At 50.1% G+C, this 19885-nt stretch overlaps 1 protein-coding gene across 2 annotated transcripts; it reads right to left on the bottom strand.

Annotated features, from left to right (window-relative positions):
- Positions 1–81: 81 nt before the first annotated feature.
- On the bottom strand, positions 82–15729 carry HMGCL (3-hydroxy-3-methylglutaryl-CoA lyase). 2 transcript variants are annotated; one of them, XM_080802351.1, is made up of 9 exons: positions 15624–15729; positions 11821–11904; positions 9910–10017; positions 9129–9224; positions 7207–7355; positions 4879–4942; positions 3349–3537; positions 1633–1758; positions 82–715 (listed from the first exon to the last, which is right to left on the bottom strand). In XM_080802351.1, exons 1-9 carry the CDS (start codon positions 15681–15683, stop codon positions 614–616), a joined length of 978 nt encoding a protein of 325 aa, XP_080658477.1. In that variant the 5' UTR covers positions 15684–15729; the 3' UTR covers positions 82–613. The 2 variants fall into 2 exon arrangements, with proteins under 2 accessions (XP_080658477.1, XP_080658478.1); XM_080802352.1 differs by lacking the exon at positions 15624–15729 and adding an exon at positions 13223–13882.
- Positions 15730–19885: the final 4156 nt, after the last annotated feature.

Here is a 19885-nt window from a genome sequence, read left to right as displayed (position 1 = left end):
GAATGTCCTGCTGTGGAGAGGTTTTGTTCCCCACCGGTCTCCCCCGTTCCTGCACACACAGCTGCACAACACAGACTGGCGCACGCTTTTATGTCATTAGACCTTTAATTACACAAGCTGTGCTCAGAAATCATGTTCAGAGTGGGCATTTTCTAAAGACGCTGGCGTTGGCAGGTGGTCACCAGAGCAGCTCAGCCTTCACCTCTTCTGCAAATGTCCTCTGCCAGCTTGGGGAAAAACTCCTCCAGGCCCCTCTGCCCTGCGGGGTCAGCGATGGCCCCAGAGCCACAGCAGGGTCAGGCTGTGTAGGTTGCTGACGGACCTCACCCAGAGATGGGGCCTGAGCACCAGGGAACTGGGCATTCAACTCCTGGGCCGGTGGGTTCATGGGGCAGGGAGACCCACAGCCCTCCAGGCTTCTCACTCAGACTAGAGTCTGGCAGGGAGGGCCAGAGGCCAAGCAGCTTCTGTCCCTTGCCTCCCTTTTGCAGGAGTCCTATGTGTGGACTTGCTAGGGAGGTGCCCGCTCCGGTCGATTTCATTTCCATTTCCACATGCCCTTTCCTGAATCATTCTCGAGTGCCCCTATTCCCACAGAGTCCCCCAAAGGGGCTTACAGCTTACAGGTAGCCTGAGCCACTTTGGAGCTGGTTTTTCTGTTCAGGGCTTGGCAGATAAAGGTCCCAGCTTCCAGGAGCTTCTGGAGGTTCACACCCTTCGAGAAACAAGAGGATGCTCTAGGTTATGTCATGCCTGCAATATCCAGGGAGACCTTGGACTGGACCCAAAACCGGTACTGAGAGAGTAATGGTGAAGACAGATGGGTTCTTGTTCCTCTTGTGCTGGGACAGCCCCTGCCTGCAAGGCTGCAGCCTTTTGCCGTCTGGGGTGACCCCCGGGGCTCCCCCTAAGTAAGATGTCTCCGTCTGTGGAATGGTTTCTACTGCTGCCTCCAGGGCAGGGATCTCACCAGTCTTGTTCCGTCCCCGTCTCCAGCGCCCAGCACAGAGCCTGGCCTGCAGCAGTCAGCAAGTGTGGACTAAAGTGATCAAAGACTGCCAGGCAGAGCGAGCCAGGAGGGAAGCACCAACCGAAAGGACCATCCCCAAAACCTGTTCGTGCCAGGAGCTCACCTGTACTGGTGTGTACCCTGCGCTCAGCTCTGGGCTGGGCACTCTGCATTTTCCTACCTAGTCATCGCAGCCCCATGAGAGAGGTGCTGCCAGCATTCCCGTTTCTTAGGTCCAGGGAGGTGAAATCATTTGTCAGGTCACACAGCTTGTGAGTGGCAGGACTAGGTTTTAAACCAAGTTCCATCTGGTTCCAAAGCTCAGATGTGATACTGCTTCCAACCCACCACTGAGGGTCCTCACTGACTCTGACAGAGCCCTGGGGAGGGCTGTCTCTTCCTGCCCTCATTTTACATGGAATGAAGCAGAGGTCCAGAGGGAACTGATTCGTGTCACGGATGTGGCCCTTTCCCTACACCTTGGTGCCTCCTCTGCTACCTCTTAACTCTCCTCGGTATCACCAAAAAAACCGGTAAACAAAACAATCCACTTCTGTCCTCTGGCTTCAAGGAGAGTTCTAGTCATTTCAGGGCTGTTGCCACCAGGGGGCAGGCGCGCTTACCGTGTGAATGCCCAAACCAGACAGCATGTAGACGAGGTCCTCAGTGGCCAGGTTTCCGGATGCCCCCTGTGCATAGGGACAGCCTCCGAGTCCTGCCACAGAAGAGTCCACGACACTCACTCCCATCTGGAAACACAAGGATGGTGAAACATGCGTGTCATTATGGGGACAAGAGTCTACAAAGCCGGGAGGTCCTTGCAAACCTCCCAATCAACTGCTGCCTGAAATTCCACTGAGAGTTACTCCTTCCTTTGGCTAAGGAGTCTGTTTTTAAAAAATACTACTAATAATAATTAATTAATTAATTTAAAGATTCTATTTCTTTGACAGAGACACAGCGAGAGTAGGAACACAGGCAGGGGGAGTGGGAGAGGGAGAAGCGGCTTCCCGCTGAGCAGGGAGCCTGATGCAGGGCTCCGTCCTAGGACCCTGGGATCATGACCTGAGCCGAAGGCAGATGCTAAATGACTGAGTCACCCAGGTGCCCCTCAATGGTTCTTTTCAGTTCCTGGAACAGTGTGAGTCTTCTTTGTGGACAGTTTCCTCTGCCAGGGTTATCTTCCCTGGTTCCTTTCATGCTCAATTCCTCACCCTGAAAGGTCTCCCCAGGCCCTTCCTGATCACAAACCTAAAGGAAGCACTACCCACGGTTCAGATTTCAGGCCTCTGTTGTTTCCTGTGATTCATTTACCCCCCACCACCCCCACCTAAGTAAGGCTGCTCTCACTTCATGTTGGGCCTCTAACCCCAGGCGGCCTATCCCATTTCCCTGGCCAGCACTGCCCACTTTCCTAATGACGTTCCCCTTTCTCCCGTCAAACCTCTCACAGACCTTAACCTGAACAGCTACAATGGAGAAAACAAAGTTACAGGATCATGTGGCTTAGAGACCTGAGCCTCTAGGAGATAACTTAATATTGAAAAAAAAAAAAAAAAACAAACCACCAACCAAAAAAGGAAAAAAAAAACCCTAAGAACAAAGACGGCCCAGGATTGCTTTAGCAAACCTAAAGGCAACAGGCCAGACTTCAACCAACGTGACAGGAAGGTCAGATATAAGACAGACACAGCCTGTGGTCAGACAACAGAACTTTCCTTCTAAGGGGAGGCCAGTTCACGGAATCCTCCTTCCTAGCCCACAAGGAGCAGAACTCGAGAGAAACCCAATCTGAAGCCTCAGTTCAGTCTTTGGGGAGCAGCACCCCTGGAGTGACCTCCGTCTGCCTCTCTGCCTACCCTGTCCGCTCCCTAAGCGCATGTGCAGTCACAGCACTCGCTGGGCCTGGGGGTGTGTCCTCCCCAAACCCCACCTCAGCCTTTCAGGGCTGAGAACCCCACCAGGGCTGCCTAGTCAGCTTCCTGTTTCCCCTTTTCCAACTGCTTCACTTCCTCACATCCTCCAGGCCTTGTTCAGGTCTCTCGTGGCAAATCCACTCTGACCACCCCAGCTGGGACGCGGAGGCCTGCCTTAGTCACGTGCTTCCTCCCTGCAAGTGACCTGTCCTAACGCATGAGGACTACCACGAAACTCCCTTGACTGTCCGCCTCACACACCCGTACAGGCTGGGGTCACGTGTCCGTGTCCTCTGTGGCCGCCCAGGGCCTGGTGCACAGGTATCCGCGAGTGCTCACTGAAAGAACCCGGGAGCCCAGCTGGCCTGCCACTATGTCCTCCCGGAGGACGGACACGCGCCTTTCTCCTGGGACCCACCTTACCTGCAGGGCCATCAAGGTGTTGGCCAGGGCCTGGCCGTAGGTGTCATGGCAGTGGACAGCTAGGGCAGCCACGGGCACCTCGTGCATGACCGCAGACAGCATGTCCTTCATGACCCCAGGAGTGCCCACGCCGATGGTGTCCCCCAGGGAGATCTCGTAGCAGCCCATTGAGTACATCTTCTTGGTGACCTGGGGGAGCAAGCAAGCAAGCACTTGGAGGACATCAGATTCCTCAACCAGGAGTCCAAGACCTCAGAAGCAGGGGTCCTGGGCCTGTGCAGGACATCTCCCTGTCCGAAACGCTAAATTCCTGTCCGATCGTAGGCTCCTTACAACTTTGAGTGGGAAAGAAAACCCCCACTCTACTCACTAGGAAGCAGAGATGTAAAGAACAGAGCTGGCCCTGCAAGCCCGAGCTTTCCTCCCACCCTCTCCTACCCGTGGCCTCTGACTTCACGTGCCACCTCCACACCCTGCGTCAGAGCCAACCACCGGAATCAGGAAAATGGATTCCTCTCACAGAACTCTGTCTTCAGTAAGATCTGCGACCTCGTGGGTCTGAGCAGCTATTTTCAACAGAAGTACCTAACTGTTTCAACTTTTAGAAGCTCAGCTACAAATCCCTGAAATCACTGAGAAACCAGTGCAACGTGTGCCCCTCTCGAGGAGATGCTGCCCCGCATGGCGCTGCCACAGGTGGACGGTGTGACAGGGCAGGGACGCAGAGGACACTCAGCACAGGCCTGCCAGGCACATGGACTGGCGAGCACCCCACTGCCCGGGCAGCAGACTGAGGACAGCGGGTGGAGGCAAAGGCCACAGCGAAGGGGTGGGCTCTGAAGTGACACACGGTGGGGCCCCAACCCAGTCCGGCTGCTCCCTGGCTTGGGGGGTGCCCGCAAAGGGCTGATCCTTTTGGAACTTCTATCTCTCCTTCCAAGCAGTGGCGAGGCTTTGCGGGGCGGCAGGGAGGGCTGGCGGGACGGGAGGCTGGGACAGGGGCACAGTGGCCACTCTCAGTGAGCACCGCTCTCTCCTTGATGTTCCCTGCTATGCAAGAAGGGCAGGGAGGGTGTTTCCTCACTTGAGAAACGGACTCACAATAACACTAAATTTGCACAGTGACTTTGACAACTAAGGGGCATATGCCCTTGGGTTGCTCAGATCCTGTTCCCACACTGCGCTCTCCTCAGTGCTGACTTGGTTCCTGCTGGGAGGACAGCGAGGGCGAGGAACTTCTGGGAGCCTGGGCAGGGAGCCTCTCCACGGACCACCTCAACTATCCTGTCCACTGACCAGCCGCACACTGAGTCAGAGGCGTTCCAGGCTGGGGCAGAGGGTAGGGCTTCAAGCACGCTAGGAGGTGGGCCTCCAGGAGCAAGTGCTGGGCGGTGCTCCCAGAGGGGGGCAATGAAGGAGCTGCGGGAACGAATGACATCAGTGACCCACCGGGAAAGGGTGGTGAGGGGAACCTCACAGGCAGGCAAGGCAGACAACCCTTGGAAAACCCCTGGCCCGATATACACACACCTCAGCTACTTTGGCCGGGGAGATCTTCCCTTCATAGGGGCATCCAAGCACACAGGAGACATACCTGTGGGAGGACAGGGGAGGGATGGTGTCAGGGCCCCTGAGCTGCCAGGCCCGCAGGGCTGACCCGGGTAGCTGTCTGACAGTCATCCCTGAAGCGGCAAGGTCAAATGCTTGGGGGAAAGGCAAATTCCTTGGTGGGGGGAGGAGGGGCAGCACACACAGGGAGCCCGCATGGGGCCAGGAGGGGGCAGCCGAGAGCCAGGGCAGGGAAGGGATGAGCCGCCTCGGCTGCTTGCTGGGGAAGCTGGGGCTGCACAGGCCTGAGGAGAGAAGCAAGCTGGAGAGGGCAGTGAGCAGGCATCAGAGCCATAAGGCGTTGAGATAAAGCAGAACATGCGCCGCAGGGTAGCTGGAGCCCCTACTCCCAGGAGGGGACCGAGGACAGATGAAACCAAGCAGGAACAAAAGGGCTGGGCTGGCCTGAGGGCCAAGGATCGGCTGCTCCAGTGAGTTGCCCGAGGATTCATACACTCATTTATTCGACAGATACTGAGAAAGCTGCCCACTACGTGCCCGGCACTGGGTCATGCAGTGAAAAGACGGACAAGGTCCCTACGCTCATGAAGGTTATTTCCAGTTAGAGAGCGAGCTGATGAAAAGGGCAACCGAAGGAACGGGCGAGATGATCTCAGAGAGATGTGCCATGAAGGAAAGAACGGCGGTGTGGCAGGAGCAAGGAGAGGAGGCTGGCCATAGCCAGGGTGGCCCAGGAAGACCTCCAGGCCGTGACACGGGAGCGGAGGAGGGGAGCAGGTGGCAGGAGCCACTAGGAGAGCATCCCAGGCAGAGAGCAGAGCAGTGTGGAGCCTGGGATGGTAGAGAGGATGTGCTCAAGCCTCAGAAGGATGGAAGCGCTGGGCACAGAGCCAGCGACAGGGAACACAGCACGTGGCTGGACAGGTGGGCGCAGGCCGATCACGGCGCCCTGCCAGCTGTGGGAAGGAGTTTGGATCTTTGGATCTTGGTGGGCTTCTGCTCCCACCTGCCCTGTTGGAGCTAAGGCCCCACTGAGACCTCAAACTGTTCAGCATGTGAGAAGCATCACAGATGTTGGCTGGATACATCATTTCAGGCCCAAAGATCTCAGAGTGTTTTCCCAACTTCCTTCTCCTCCTTGTTCTCCAGTCACTGCTGAGCAAGGAGAAGGGAGATGCTGATAACGAGCACAGGCTTGGAGTCAGGCAGACCCCATGGGCCCCTGCTTCCCCACGTACCCCCCCAGGCACCCACCCCTTGCTTCCTCAGCACCCTGGCGTGCTGGCCCTGTACTGTGGGAGGGAGCCCACCATGAACTGTGGCACGTGGGCTCTGCCCTCACGGGGCGCGGGGTCCATCGGGAGTGGGAGGCAGGGAAGAAGCTAACATGAAGCCAAGTGCTCTGTCAGAGGACTTCCGGGGGCCCTGAGAGCCTGACGAGGGGTACTAACACCAGCGGAGGGCCAGAAAAAGCTTCCTGGAGAAGCTGGAGGATGAGCAGAGTTAGCCTGGACAAGTAGGATGTAGGACAGGAGAGGACTGAGTCTATGGAAAGCATGCGCAAAGGCCCAGCGGCAAGAGAGCGGGAGCATGGAAGTGAGGGCTGAAGATCCAGTCAGGCTGGAATGCAGCGAGCTGGGGAAGCAGGGCTGGACGGTTAGCAGCAGTGGACGACAAGGCTGCAGACAAAGGCAGGGTCTCGGAAGCCAGGTGGGAAGTCCAGAGTCGGGGCGTCACTGACAGGTTTTAACCAGGGAGTGCGGTGATCACACGTGCACTTTCTGAAAGAGCACGCTGGCTGCAGTGTGGACAGTGTACGACCTCACAGCTGGCTCTTCGGCCTTCCTGAGCTGGTTCTGTCCTCTGGAAGCAGGGACAGCCCTGCTTGCTGGGTGACCATGAGGTCAATCAGGTAACACAGGGACAATGCCTAGCACTCCTGGCGTGAAAGATGTGATGCTGGAGACCTAGAGGCCGAGAGGGTTCCTCAGACCTGTGTGGATGGGGTTGCTGGAGCTGGGATTCATCTGACCTCCAAAGACTCCGGGGAGTGTCCTGTCCTGCTGGATTCCTCTGGGGAACAGACCCCAAAACCACTTTGGAGAAAGCACTTGCCAGAATTTCTTTGGACCACATCTACTTAAGGAGAGATGTCAAGGTGTGGAGTGTAGGCAGCCTGTGCTCAGGATAAGGAGTTTGTAGGGGGAAGGTGGCTTGAGTCAGAGCCTGGCCACCTTTCCAGAATGGTTCTGAGGAGAAGGCAGGTGACACTGACATGGAGTGACTCACCCACGCACGGGGATACCGGCGGCCCGAGCCGCCCTCAGGATCTCGTCAGATCGCTGTAAACTCTCCTCAATGGAGCAATTGGTGTTCTTCTTGGTGAACAGCTCTGAGGCAGCTGCAAAGACAGTCACCTCCTTGGCTCCAGCAGCAATCTGCCAATAGCCGGGTGAATTCCTTTCAGCTTTTTTCTCTTTGAGGAACACCAGCATTGGCAAAGTGGCAAAACCCCTTGTCTTACAGTGAATTTTATAACACACAAATATCATGAGTTGAACTGTGCCCACCCCCACCCCCCGCCAAAAAAAGGTCTGTAGAAGTCCTAACCCCAGTACCTCAGAATTTGGCCTTATTTGGAAATAGGGTAGGTGTAGAAGTAATTTGTTAAAATGAGGTCATAGTGGTCATGACTCCAATAGGACTGGCGTCCTTCTAAGATGGAGGCCGTGTGAAGACACACACAGAGGCCAGTGAAGACAGAGGCAGGACGGGAGTGAGGTGAGTGAGAACTGCCAGTCTTCACCAGAAGCTAGGACAGCCACGTCCTCCCAGCCCTCAGAAGGGACCAGTGGTATTTGGAGGAACCAAGTACCCCCGGTGTTTCAGACTTTTTGCCTCCAGAGCTGTGAGAATACATTTCTATTGTTTTAAGGCACCTAAGCTTTTGGTATTTTCTTATGGCAGCCCTAGGAATGAACACAGTGAATTCTAGCCCCATCAAAGAAACACAACCACCTTCAGCCTTCCCCCAGGGCCCAGCACTGCTGCTGTCATCACCGTCCTGGATGTCACTCTTAAGAACAGCTTTCTGGGGATGCCTGGGTAGCTCAGTGGGTTGGGCTGCTGCCTTTGGCTCAGGTCATGATCCTAGGGTCCTGGGATCGAGTCCCGCATCAGGCTCCTTGCTTAGCGGGGACCCTGCTTCTCTCTGTCTCTGCCTGCCACTCTGCCTGCTTATGTGCGCACTCTCTCTCTGTCTCTGGCAAATAAATAAATAAAATCTTTAAAAAAAAAAAAAAGAACAGCTTTCTGGGGCACCTGGGTGGCTCAGCGGGTTAAGCCTCTGCCTTCAGCTCAGGTCATGATCTCAGGGTCCTGGGATCGAGCCCCGCATTGGGCTCTCTGCTCAGCGGGAAGCCTGCTTCCCCGTCTCTCTCTGCCTGCCTCTGGCTACTTGTGATAAATCTCTCTGTCAAATAAATAAATAAAATCTTTTAAAAAATTATATATATATACACATACACACACATATATATGTATATATGTGTATATATACATAAAAAGTTATATATAATTTTTATATATAATTTTATATACAAAATTATATATAATTTTACATATATATTTACGTATATATACGTATATATATACGTATCTTAAAATCTTAAATATATACGTATCTATATATACGTATATATGTGTGTGTGTGTGTGTGTGTGTGTGTGTGTGTATAAAGAACAGCTTTCTGCCTAAATTCAGAATCAGCATCCCCAGTGACGTTCTTGTGCAACAGTCCAGGAAAGATGGCAGATACTAGCAACCACTGTGGGGAGCACGATCTCCTCTAAAGAGAAAATGGATAACAACAACAAGAGCTAATATTTACTGAGCACTTACTTTCTCTAAGCCTCTCGGTAAGTAATATAGGAGCATTCTAGCCTCTGAAATCCTTCCAGCATTAGGTACTATGATCAGCCCTAATTTATAGGCATAATCTGAGGCTCAGAGAGGTTAAACAGCTGGTCAGGTCAGAGAGCTGGGGGTGGCAGGGCCAGGACTGCCTTGGGTCTGTCTGACAGTGCTCATCATTACTGGAGGCAAGCCCTTCACACAGACAGCCCAGGACAGGGACTAGGCCCAGCGACAAGACAGGGATCAACATCATCAATCTCATTTTAGGGGACCCCGCCATCAAGTGAGTCTCTTACCGCTGCCTGGAAGCCTTTGATATTCGGGGTCAGGACTGGGTAGTTGATGCCAGGAAATTTCTGGATGCCCTTCAAAACTTCAGCATTGTCAGCCATCTGGGAGCCAAAGGAGACATTACCAGGTCACTGCCAAGGCAGGCAGAGAGCTCAGGTAGAAAAAACGTTTTTATCACACAATCTCTGTTGTCCAGAACCCCTGGAGAAGGAGTCCTTTTGCAGAGCTGTGTCTCTCCAGTGCTTTTACTCTTTGTTTGACCGCTGATGGGCCCAGGGCTCCTTGGTGCAAGTAAGTCCCCTAATTTCTCTCTACGGCTAATACTGACAGTTTCTCACAGGCGGCGACAACACTACCAGCCATTTACCGAGAAACTCTGTGTTACTTAACGCTCAGCTGAAACAAGATCTCTCTTCCCACTTGATTGTTTCTGTGAACCAGGAGTCATCTGTCTTTCCCTTTTACAAACACAGACACCACATCTCTAGACAGGGCTAGAGATTCTAGACTTCCAGAGCCAGATGGGGCTTGAGAGGCCACCCTAAGCTTGGAGAGGGGAAGATCTCACCAAGGTCCCCAAGCAAGTCAGGGCCAAAGGCAAGACGGAATCCAAGCCTCCTGCCTTCTGGGTGATGGTCTTCTGCTGCCCCACGCTTACAGAAGTCATGAGAGCAAGCCAGAGGTCTGGAGCCCTACGTTCCCAACGTCTACTTACTTCCAGGGCAACTGCAAAACTTCACATCTGTCTCATCTGAGAAACGCTTATTACTGAGGGCTGGGGCTCACCTGGGGAACCCACTTGGGGGACACAAAGCTGGTGGCTTCTATAACAGGGAGTCCTGCTTCAGAAAGCATGTCTATCAGCTTGATTTTTGTAGAAGTAGATACGATATTCTGTGATGGAGAAAGAAACACCAGAAAAGACAGGTCAGCAAAAGTGGGAACCAAATGGTCTCAGCCACAGTGCCTGTTAGTCCAAAGCGTGGCTACAGCGTGCACTTCGCTATCTCGACTTTCAGACACAGGCACGAATCTACGTGTAATTCAGGCCAACAGGTGGGGGACAGCTTCAAGTTCTACAGATAGTATTTTGCAGTGGAGGCAGCTTCTTGCCTGAAGAGGACTAAATGTGTACCTGGAAACAATAGTTTTCTATCATAAAGCCCTTTTCTTAACTGTTTCTTGATTTATGACCCCATCATAAACAAACCGAGAGCCATGTGCCGTGGCCTGAAAGGGCAGTGATGACTAACCCTCTGTCTGGGTCCCCTTTTCCGTCTCTGAACTGGCACCAGACCTTATCCTCCCATGGCTGGCCTCACGCTTCTTTCTCTCCCTCCCCCACCATGCCTAGTTGCTCATTAGATTCTACGGTTCTCTCTTTCCACATCTACTACCATTCCCCCCCTGTATGTTCTGGCATGGTCTCACTCTACCAATTCATCCCACACAGAAGTCTTTCTAAAACAGTCTCCATTGTTTCAGTCTCCTGCTCAAAAGCCTTCCATGGCTCCCTAGTGCTTACAGGATTAGGTAAAAAAATTCCAAGAACTCAGTCTTTCTCACCAGGCCTTTTCACACCAACCCCATCAATTTCTCTCCCATTACTTTACCTTAATCCATCCCATAAGAGAGCCCTCCCTGTTCCAATCCTGGTGCTAGGTGCTAGGGATACAGCAGTGGGCAGAACAGACACGATTCTGCCCTCACAGAACTTTTAGTTTATTGTTATCAATAAGTTCTCACTATTGTAGCTATGCCTTCCAAAAAGAGAAAAAGCTTTTCCGATTGAAAAAATAATGCAGTTATTTCAGAAAACATGCCCCAAACAAACAAAAACATCCTTAAAATCTCCCAGAGATAACACTAGTTACATCATGATAATGTGACTTTCTAGATCTGTGCAGTCCAATATATTAGACACTAACCATAAGTGGTTACTTAAATTTACATTAATTTAAATTACATAAAAACAAAATTTCAGTTCCCCAGCTACAGTAGTCACATTTCAAGTGCTCAAAACCCACGTGTCCAAGACAGCTCACATCTAGAACGTTTCCATCCTCACAGAATGTGCTACTGGACAGCACTGTTCTAGATCCTTCTCTAGGTGGATGTTCCTACAGATGTATAAGCTTTTTATTTTACATAAAAGTGCAAGATTAAAGAAAATGCCTATGATTTTATAATCTGGTTAGTCACTTAACATACTCCTATATTAGTACAGCCTCCTAATCCATTTAACGAAGTCATTAAAGTATATTTGAGCTAACTTTCTCCACACTGAGCACTGAGGTGGTTTCCAACTATTTTATTACAGTGAGGTTGTGAGGAGCATCTCTAAGGCTAAGTCTTTGTATATGGCCTTTATGACGTCCTTTGGATAAGTCCCCTCATGCGGAATTGGAATTGCCAGATGAAAGGCATGCCCTCAACCTTCCGTCGACTCTCCTGCGGCCTTTCCCATCCGCCCTGCCGCACAGGGCCTGAGACGGACCAGGCAACACCACATCTGATATGCCACCGTCTTAGAGTGCTGTACTGTCACCCCACCCCACGTGGCCTCCTCGACTTCCCGACTTTGCTTGGCGTCAGCTGGGGTGATCCGATCTGGCACAGCTCTGTCCCTCCCTCTGCGCCCACCACAGGCAATTCTCACTGCTCGAAAAACCTCTTTTGGTTGATTTCTGTCTTTACCTTTTCATTCTGTAGTCCATCTCGGGCACCAACTTCCACAATTTTCACTCGCTTTGGGAAAATACCCAGAGAAGAGGTGCTGACCTTTGGTTTAAAAGAGGAAACAAGAAGGGTTGGGAGAAGATTGTCACAGTTCTCCGAGGAGACAAATATAAAAGAAGGAACCCATCTTCATTGGGATGGGACGCAGTATCTCTCACTGGAAACACAACGTCTCTCTCACATTTGGCTGGTTTTAGAAGGAAAAACGTAAAGAACAAAAGCGTTTCACTGCAGAATGGGCACGAGATTCCTGCTCCTAGTACCGGCCCATTTCCAACGGCCCGTCTGCCAGCTGAGCATGTAGGTTGTTTCCTACACAAACCTATTTGCACCTCCCCAAACAGAACTGTTTAAATTCTAAAGCCCCGTCTGGCTTCATGCTTTCTCAGTAAAAAGCAACACATGTATTCTATTGCTTAAGCCAGAATCCTGACTCATCTTCTTACCCCACTCCCCGTGGGCTAGAAGGTTCTTATCATTTGGTTCCTGCTGATCTCAGTGAACTCATGACTTGTTTCTACTGTCCCACATCCCCCAGTGAACTCCTTACTTGTCCTGACTCCCTCATATTCCCCTCCTCTCCCCCCGCCAGTAGAGGGTCCCTATACTGCAGCCCCAGTGGCCTTCCTCCCACAGCAGGGCCCCAAGGCTTACTACTCCCTCTGCCCAGAATGCTCTTCCACATCTGGCTCCTTCTCATCGTTCAGCCAGATGGGCCTCCTCTCACTGCCCTTTGTAAAGCTGCCGATCCCCTGACCCTCAACATTTTCTATTTCAAAACTCTAATTCCTGGGGCGCCTGGGTGGCTTAGTCGGTTAAGCATCCGACTCGTGATTTCAGCTCAGGTCATGGTCTCAGGCTCCGCCCTGGGTATGGAGCTTGCTTGAGATTCCCTCCCCAGGAGTAGCAAATAATGCATGAAGGGCAGAGCCACCCCGGGGGCAGGGCAATTCCTAGGTATGGGAAGCAGTAGTTAGCCTTGGACTTTGTGAAACTTGGGGGAAGGAGGAGGACTTGTTCTGTTACAGTCACAGGCTGGGTCTGGGGAGAGAGGACACCAACAGCTGAAGACAGTTAAAAAAAAAAGGCTTTTCCATTTAAAGTCTGCCCCCAATCCTCTCCACCTTACCCCCAAGCAATATGAAGCTTCTTTTCCCTCCTTCCTCTGTTCTTAATACTGTAACTCTTCAAATTAACTTTGTTTTACCGATTTAGCCTGGTAAATCTGGCAGGATAAACATACTGCAGGGGGGCAAGGGGAGAAGTGCACTCGGTAATCTACTAAGGATCCCAAACTCCTGAAACCCGCAAGGAAGGAAGCGCTCCCTGCTACGAATCAGCTGGAATTTGAACAACTCACCTGAACTGGCCTTGTCTGCAGCCAGCAAAACTTCCTAGAGACTAAAGTGATGAGCCACTGAATTGCATGAAGTCACCAGGCTAGGCTGGAAGGTCCCTGCCCGTTGAATGTCACTACAACAGGGTTGTTCAGCCTTTGCTGGTACATTGCCCTAAGTCGAGCCCACTGGAATGTAAGCTGCTTGAGGCAGGGACTTTGTTTTATCCATTGCTGTAATTCTAAGGCCCTGGGACATAACAGGGCTTGAGAGTTAACTGTTGGATGTTGCTGAAAGCACGCAAGACCTGCTTCCAAGCTCCTTTTACGAAAACTGAACAAACTTAATTCCACGGTCCTTCGGGGCACCTGGGTGGCTCAGTCGTTAAGCGTCTGCCTTCAGCTCAGGTCATGATCCCAGGGTCCTGGGACTGAGCCCTGCATCGAGCTCCCTGCTTGGCAGGAAGCCTGCTTCTCCCTCTCCCGCTCCCCCTGCTTCTGTTCCCTCTCTCACTGTGTCTCTGTCAAATAAATAAATAAAATCTGAAAAAAAAAAATTCCATGTCCTTCCCCATAACAACTCTCCACATAATAATAAAACAATCACATTTATTAAGCACTTAATATTTGCCAGGCACTCATGAGAGCCTTTTACACATTAACCTTTATCAACCTCTCAACCTTATTTGGTAGGAACTATTACAATCTCCATTTTACTGTGAAAAATACGAAGCCCAGAGATTAAGTAACTTTCCCAAGATCACATGGTTAGCTGGTCACGAGTCACTATCTGAACCTGGCAGTGTTGCTCGACAGCGCTGGCTCTTAACCCCTGGGCCACATTGCCTCTTTGCCACCTTTCTGCCCTCCGCCCCCCCACCCCCCCACACCAGTATTCTCTTGTCTTGGTTAAACACCCAGCTCATGGGGCGCCTGGGTGGCTCAGTGGGTTGAAGCCTCTGCTTTCGGCTCGGGTCATGATCACAAGGTCCTGAGATCGAGCCCCACGTCGGGCTCTCTGCTCAGCGGGGAGCCTGCTTCCCCTCCTGTCTCTCTGCCTGCCTCTCTGCCTACTTGTGATCTCTGTCTGTCAAATAAATAAATAAAATCTTAAAAAAAAAAAAAAAGATTAAACACCCAGCTCATTCCCTCTGTACAGCCCTGCTCAGAGATGATCTCCTCTAACCACAGAAGACCAGGGCCAAGCCTCCTGAGCTATGGCCTATCTATACCAACAGCAAATACCAACTAAAGCCCAGTGCTAACTTCAGGATTGGCACCTCATTTAGTACCTACATGGCAGGGACTATCATTATCTCAACTTCACATAGGAAGAAACAGCCTCAGAAAGATTATCCAAAATCACAAAGCTAGCAAGTGAAGTCTGGCCTTGAACCACCTGTTTCTGACACCAAGCCTCTGCTAGTAACCCCACGGAGAGCCTATGACCTCATTACACCAGGAATTTTTTCAAAGCATATTAATATCCACCATCTCACGTAATTTTGTCTTCCAAGTTGGAAGTACCATCTTTATTTTACACATTAACGATTGGTAGGGGTGGGTGTCCTAGTAGACATTAAAGTGGCTTTCTGAGGGGCTCACTTACGAAGATAGTGTGATCTCCCCAGTGTGTAGTGCGGAGACACACTGGACTACACACTTAGACTCCTTCTAAATTAAAGCAAAAAAAACGCACCTCATTCATCACTATGAGCTAAAGCAATGTCAAATGCTTTACCTCCACTTCCCTTAACCTCCAAAGAACTCAGGTAATGTTTACCCATGTTATAAACGAGAAAACTGAGATTTAGAGAGCAAACAGTCATGCGACCTAGAATGTGTTAGAACCACGGGGACACCACAGCTTCAGCCAAAACCATTTCTTCAACCCCTCGTTCAACTAGGTCTCCTACACTTCCCCTCCAGTCACCGAGCATCGGTGGGGGAAAACAGCAGGATCCAACATGCCCAAAGTACAATTCCAAGGCAATCAGTCGCACATGGTCCTAAGTCGCCAAACGCAGCAAGAGCTGGAAATGCAGGCAGAGGGAGGGGGAGGACCTCGCTTTTTCCACTCGGAACTGGAAGATTATACGTGTCACTACTGAGGAGCTTGGAGAGCTCAGAGGGAGAAGGTTCCAGGGTCGCCGGGAAGAGCCTTACACGGAATCAAGGACACCTGGGATGGCGCCCCAGGTCTCCACGACCCGAGCAAGTCGTTCCCCATCTTTGGGCCTCACTCTCCCCAAGCCCCTCAAGAGATGTGGGCGGGACAAAGATCCGAGACTCCAAGGCCCTCCCGACAGTGGCCTGGGCAACTGTCCGGCTTCGCCTCTCAGAGCGCGGCCGCCACGGGCCAGGGCCCCGACCCCGACTGTCACGCTGCCTGCAGGGCCACCCCTCGGCGGGCCGGGGCACTTACAGCCCGGAGAGACGCTAAGCCCACCAGTCTCCGCGGCAGCGCGTTCCTCATTGTCGCCATCTTGGCCCAGCTGCCCCCGCCGCCCCCAGCTGAGTCCCACGTGACCGCCGACAGCCGGGTGGGCGTGCCCAGCGTTTGGGGGCGGTGCTTCTGCAGCAACGTGATGACGCCCTACGAGGGCACTGTTTCCTCCTTCTAGGTTTTCATTCTTTTTGGGCAGGTTTTTTTTTTCATCCATTATGTTTTTTCTGAGTGCTTTCTACTTGCCATGGCAAAGTGAGGCTAGGACTATGAAAATGAACAAAAAATAATCAAGGGGTTTAGAGTTCGGGAGCTCTGGGAAGACATTAATAATCACACAATTAGTTGCATAATTACTACCTTTCGCAACAAAAGACGGAGCATTACTATTTGCCATGCGCTGTTCCGAGTTCTTCGGCAGTGTTAACTCTTCCATCACGATCTCCAGGATTCAAATGCAGGCAGTCGGCGGGAGGGAGAGAAAGGGCGCGCACGCGCTCTAGTGAGCGAGAAACATCCTTTGAGTTCATCCTTTTAAAATGGGTTAAGATTTATCCAGGTAAAGAAGACACAAGAAAAGCTTTCCAGAGAACATAACATATGCCAAGACCCTGAGGCAAAGCAATTGAATGCTTAGAGCGGTGTTTTTCAACCATGTTGTACCTCATTAACTGGTTATAACATTAATCTAATGGGTGCCAACTTAAAAAAAACAACAACAACATTGGAGTGTACTGCGTAAGTAATAAAGTTAAGTATTGCTTTGCAAATCTTGTTTGTTGTTATATATGTCAACCAGATTGCAATGTAGGCTTACTGTAGGCTGCAATTAGAAATGTTTGGGGGGAAAATTGTTTTAGGAAGATGGAAAGAAGACCAGAATGACTGCACAGCTGTGAGGGAGTAGGGACAGACTTCCCACTAAGATGGGAGAGATTGACAGGGACCATACCACCGACTTTGGAGAACACATAGCAATTCATTTAATAGATTTTAAGCAAAGAGATGATCAAATTTGCATTTAGTGATTAGTCACTGTGGCTACTGGGTGGGTGGATATCCAAATGTTAAGTGCACTGACTGGCATTCTTAGGGGAGCAAAGAGGGTACTGTCCCTGCCTCCAAGGGGCTCAGATTTTAGCTACGGAGAGAACAAGACCTGGTAAGTGTTCTGTTTTGCTTCTGCAGCACCCAAAATTCCCTCCGTCGTAACAGACCTGTACTCACAGAATTCTCAAACCTGCAGCTAGAGGACTGAACATGACCCAAAACTACTAGCATGACATTTATTTCAAAATATTTAGGGGCGCCTGGGTGGCTCAGTGGGTTAAAGCCTCTGCCTTCGGCTCAGGTCATGATCTCGGGGTCCTGGTATCGAGCCCCGCTGGGATCCAGCCCGCGTCGGGCTCTCTGCTCAGCAGGGATCCTGCTTCCCTTCCTCTCTCTCTGCCTGTCTCTCTGCCTACTTGTGATCTCTGTCAAATAAATAAAATCTTAAAAAAAATTTATGTGTGATGTTCATGACTATTATTTTTGACTTTCAAGAATTGTACAGTGAAAACTATAAACACTTCTGAAATTAAGACAGGAATTAGGGGCGGCTGGGGGGCTCAGTCAGTTAAGTGTCTGCCTTTGGCTCAAGTCATGATCTTGGGGTCCTGGGATGGAGCCCTGCATTGGGCTCCCTGCCTGGCCAGGAGTCTGCTTCTCTCTCTCCCTGTGTTCCTCCCCCTCACTGCTGGAGCGCACCCTCTCTCTCTGACAGGACCCTGGGATCATAACCCAAGCCGAAGGCAGATGTTTAACTGACTGAGCCACCCAGGCCTCCCTAAAGGAGATTTTTAAGTATTTCTGCACCCAGTGTGGGACTGGAACTTATGACCCTGAAATCAAGAGTCGCACGCTCTTCTGACTGAGCCAACCAAGTGCCACTCTATTCCTAGTTTCTAGAGCATATTTATCACAAAAAGGTGTTGAATTTTGTCAAATGTGTTTCTGCTTCAGTTAAGACAATCGTGGTTTTTTTCCCTTCATTTTGTTAATGTGGTTTATTACAATGATTGATTTCTGTATCTTGAACCATCCTTGCATCCCATGAATAAATCCCACTTGGTGATGGCGTGTAATACTTTGAATATGTTGCTGATTTTGGTTTGCTAGTATTTTGTGGAAGAGTTCTGCATCAATGATCATAAGGGATGTTGGTCTGTAGTCTTCTGGTGGTGTCTTTGTCTGGATTTGGTGTCAGGCTAATGCTGGCCTCATAGAGTAAGTTAGGAAGTTTTCTCTCCTCTTTACTTTTCTGGAAACGTTAGTTCTTTAAACGTTTGGTAGAATTCACCAAAGAAGCTATTGGTTCCCGGGCTTTTCTTTGTCAGGAGATCTTAAAATTATTGATTTGATCTCCTTACTTGTTATACGTCTATTCAGGTTTTCTGTTTCTTTGTGATTTAGTCTCGGTAGGTTTTGTGTTTTTAGGAAATTTCTCACTTTATCTAGTTACCCAATTTGTTGGAGTACAACTGCTCTATAGTGCTCCCATAATTCTTTTTATTTCTGTAGAACTAGTAGTAGTGTCCCATTTTCATTTTTATTTTAGTAGTTTGGATCTTTTCTTTTTCCTCAATCCATCTTAGCTATGGGTGTGTCATTTTGCTGATCTTTTCAAAAAACCAACTTTATCTTCTCTGTTGTTTTTCTCTGTTTTGTTTATCTTTGCTCTAACGTGGTTTTTCTTCTATCTTCTTTCAATTCCTCAGACTCAGTAATTTACATCGTCCTATCTTCTGGTACAAAATTCTTTCTCCTGCCTACTCAAATCTGCCTTTGAATCCCTCTGGTGAATTTCTCATTTCAATTGTACTTTTCAGCTCCAAAATTGTGTACGTGTGTGGTTTCTTCTTAGATTATCTGTCTAGCTATCTCTTCATATATCTGTTTCATTCATACATCATTTTCTTGACTTCTCCACAGCTTCCTTTAGTTTTCTGAGTATCTTTAAGGCAGCTGTTTTAAGGTCTGTCTAGTTTATATGCCACCAGGTCTTTTTCAGTTTCTGTTGATTCACTTTTTTTCTTTTGAATGGGCCATGTTTTCCTGTTTCTCTTTGTGCTTTGTGATTTCTTTGCGGACATCTGGACATCGGACTCTAATAATGTTGTAACTCTGGAAGTCAGATACCCCCTCCCTCTACCCACTTCCCAGGACTTGCTGGTATTTTTATTTTTGCATTTTGATTGTTGTCAGCTATCTCTGGGCTACAGATGAGCCAGAGGTGTAAACTTGGGCTCTTTTCTGAGCCTTTCCGTGGGCATGTGTGGTCATTTTCTAATTCTCCTCATACATGCAGTTGTTTTTGAATGTCCTAATTTTTAATGTCTGGCTCCCAAAAGGGTGAATATTTATTTATTTATTTATTTATTTTTTTTTTAAAGATTTTATTTATTTATTTGACAGATAGAGAGATCACAAGTAGGCAGAGAGGCAGGCAGAGAGAGAAGGGGAAGCAGGCTCCCCGCTGAGCAGAGAGCCCGATGCGGGGCTCGATCCCAGGACCCTGAGATCATGACCCGAGCCGAAGGCAGCGGCTCAATCCACTGAGCCACCCAGGCACCCCCAAAAGGGTGAATATTTAAATCCACTGGAAATCACCTCAGCCAGAGGCAGGGCTTGCAGCCGTGGGAGAGGTCCAACAACGGCTGCCCACCCCTTTGCCTGTACCTCTGTGATCAGAAGCAGCAATCAAAGATCAGAGCTCAGAGCTCAAATCCCAGATATTTGGAGAACAGCGTCCTTTTTGCCCATGTTGACTCCCACAGGCTGTGTGCAAGTTGCTCCAGGAACATGTTCATCACTGCCAGCTACATGGCTGTGGCTGGGGGATAGGTAGGTGGATGGACCCAAACCACAATTTACCATCTGAATCTTCCTCTGGAACTGGAGCCTTGGTAGACTCCGGACTTGTACAAGAGTTCCACCAAATTCTGCCAGTGTAATTGTTGTCGAGGTCAGGAGACAGATTCCTGGTGCCTACTCACTGCCATCTTCCCAGATTCCTCCCTAAAGACTTCATCTCACAAAGTTCAGTACATTGTGGTCTCATTATTATTCTAAGTATTTCCTAATTCCTTGTATGGTGACTTCATTGATCAGTGAGTTATTCTGAAGTGTGTTTTAAAATTTCCAAATATATAGATTTTTTTCCCTTCAAGTTTTTATTTTTTTATGGTCCTTTAATTATG

Source organism: Martes martes (assembly GCF_963455335.1).
Source record: "Martes martes genome assembly, chromosome: 4".
In the NCBI taxonomy this organism is placed as follows: domain Eukaryota; kingdom Metazoa; phylum Chordata; class Mammalia; order Carnivora; family Mustelidae; genus Martes; species Martes martes.
Note: the sequence above shows the minus strand (reverse complement) of the source record. Positions and strands in the feature narration are given on the sequence as shown.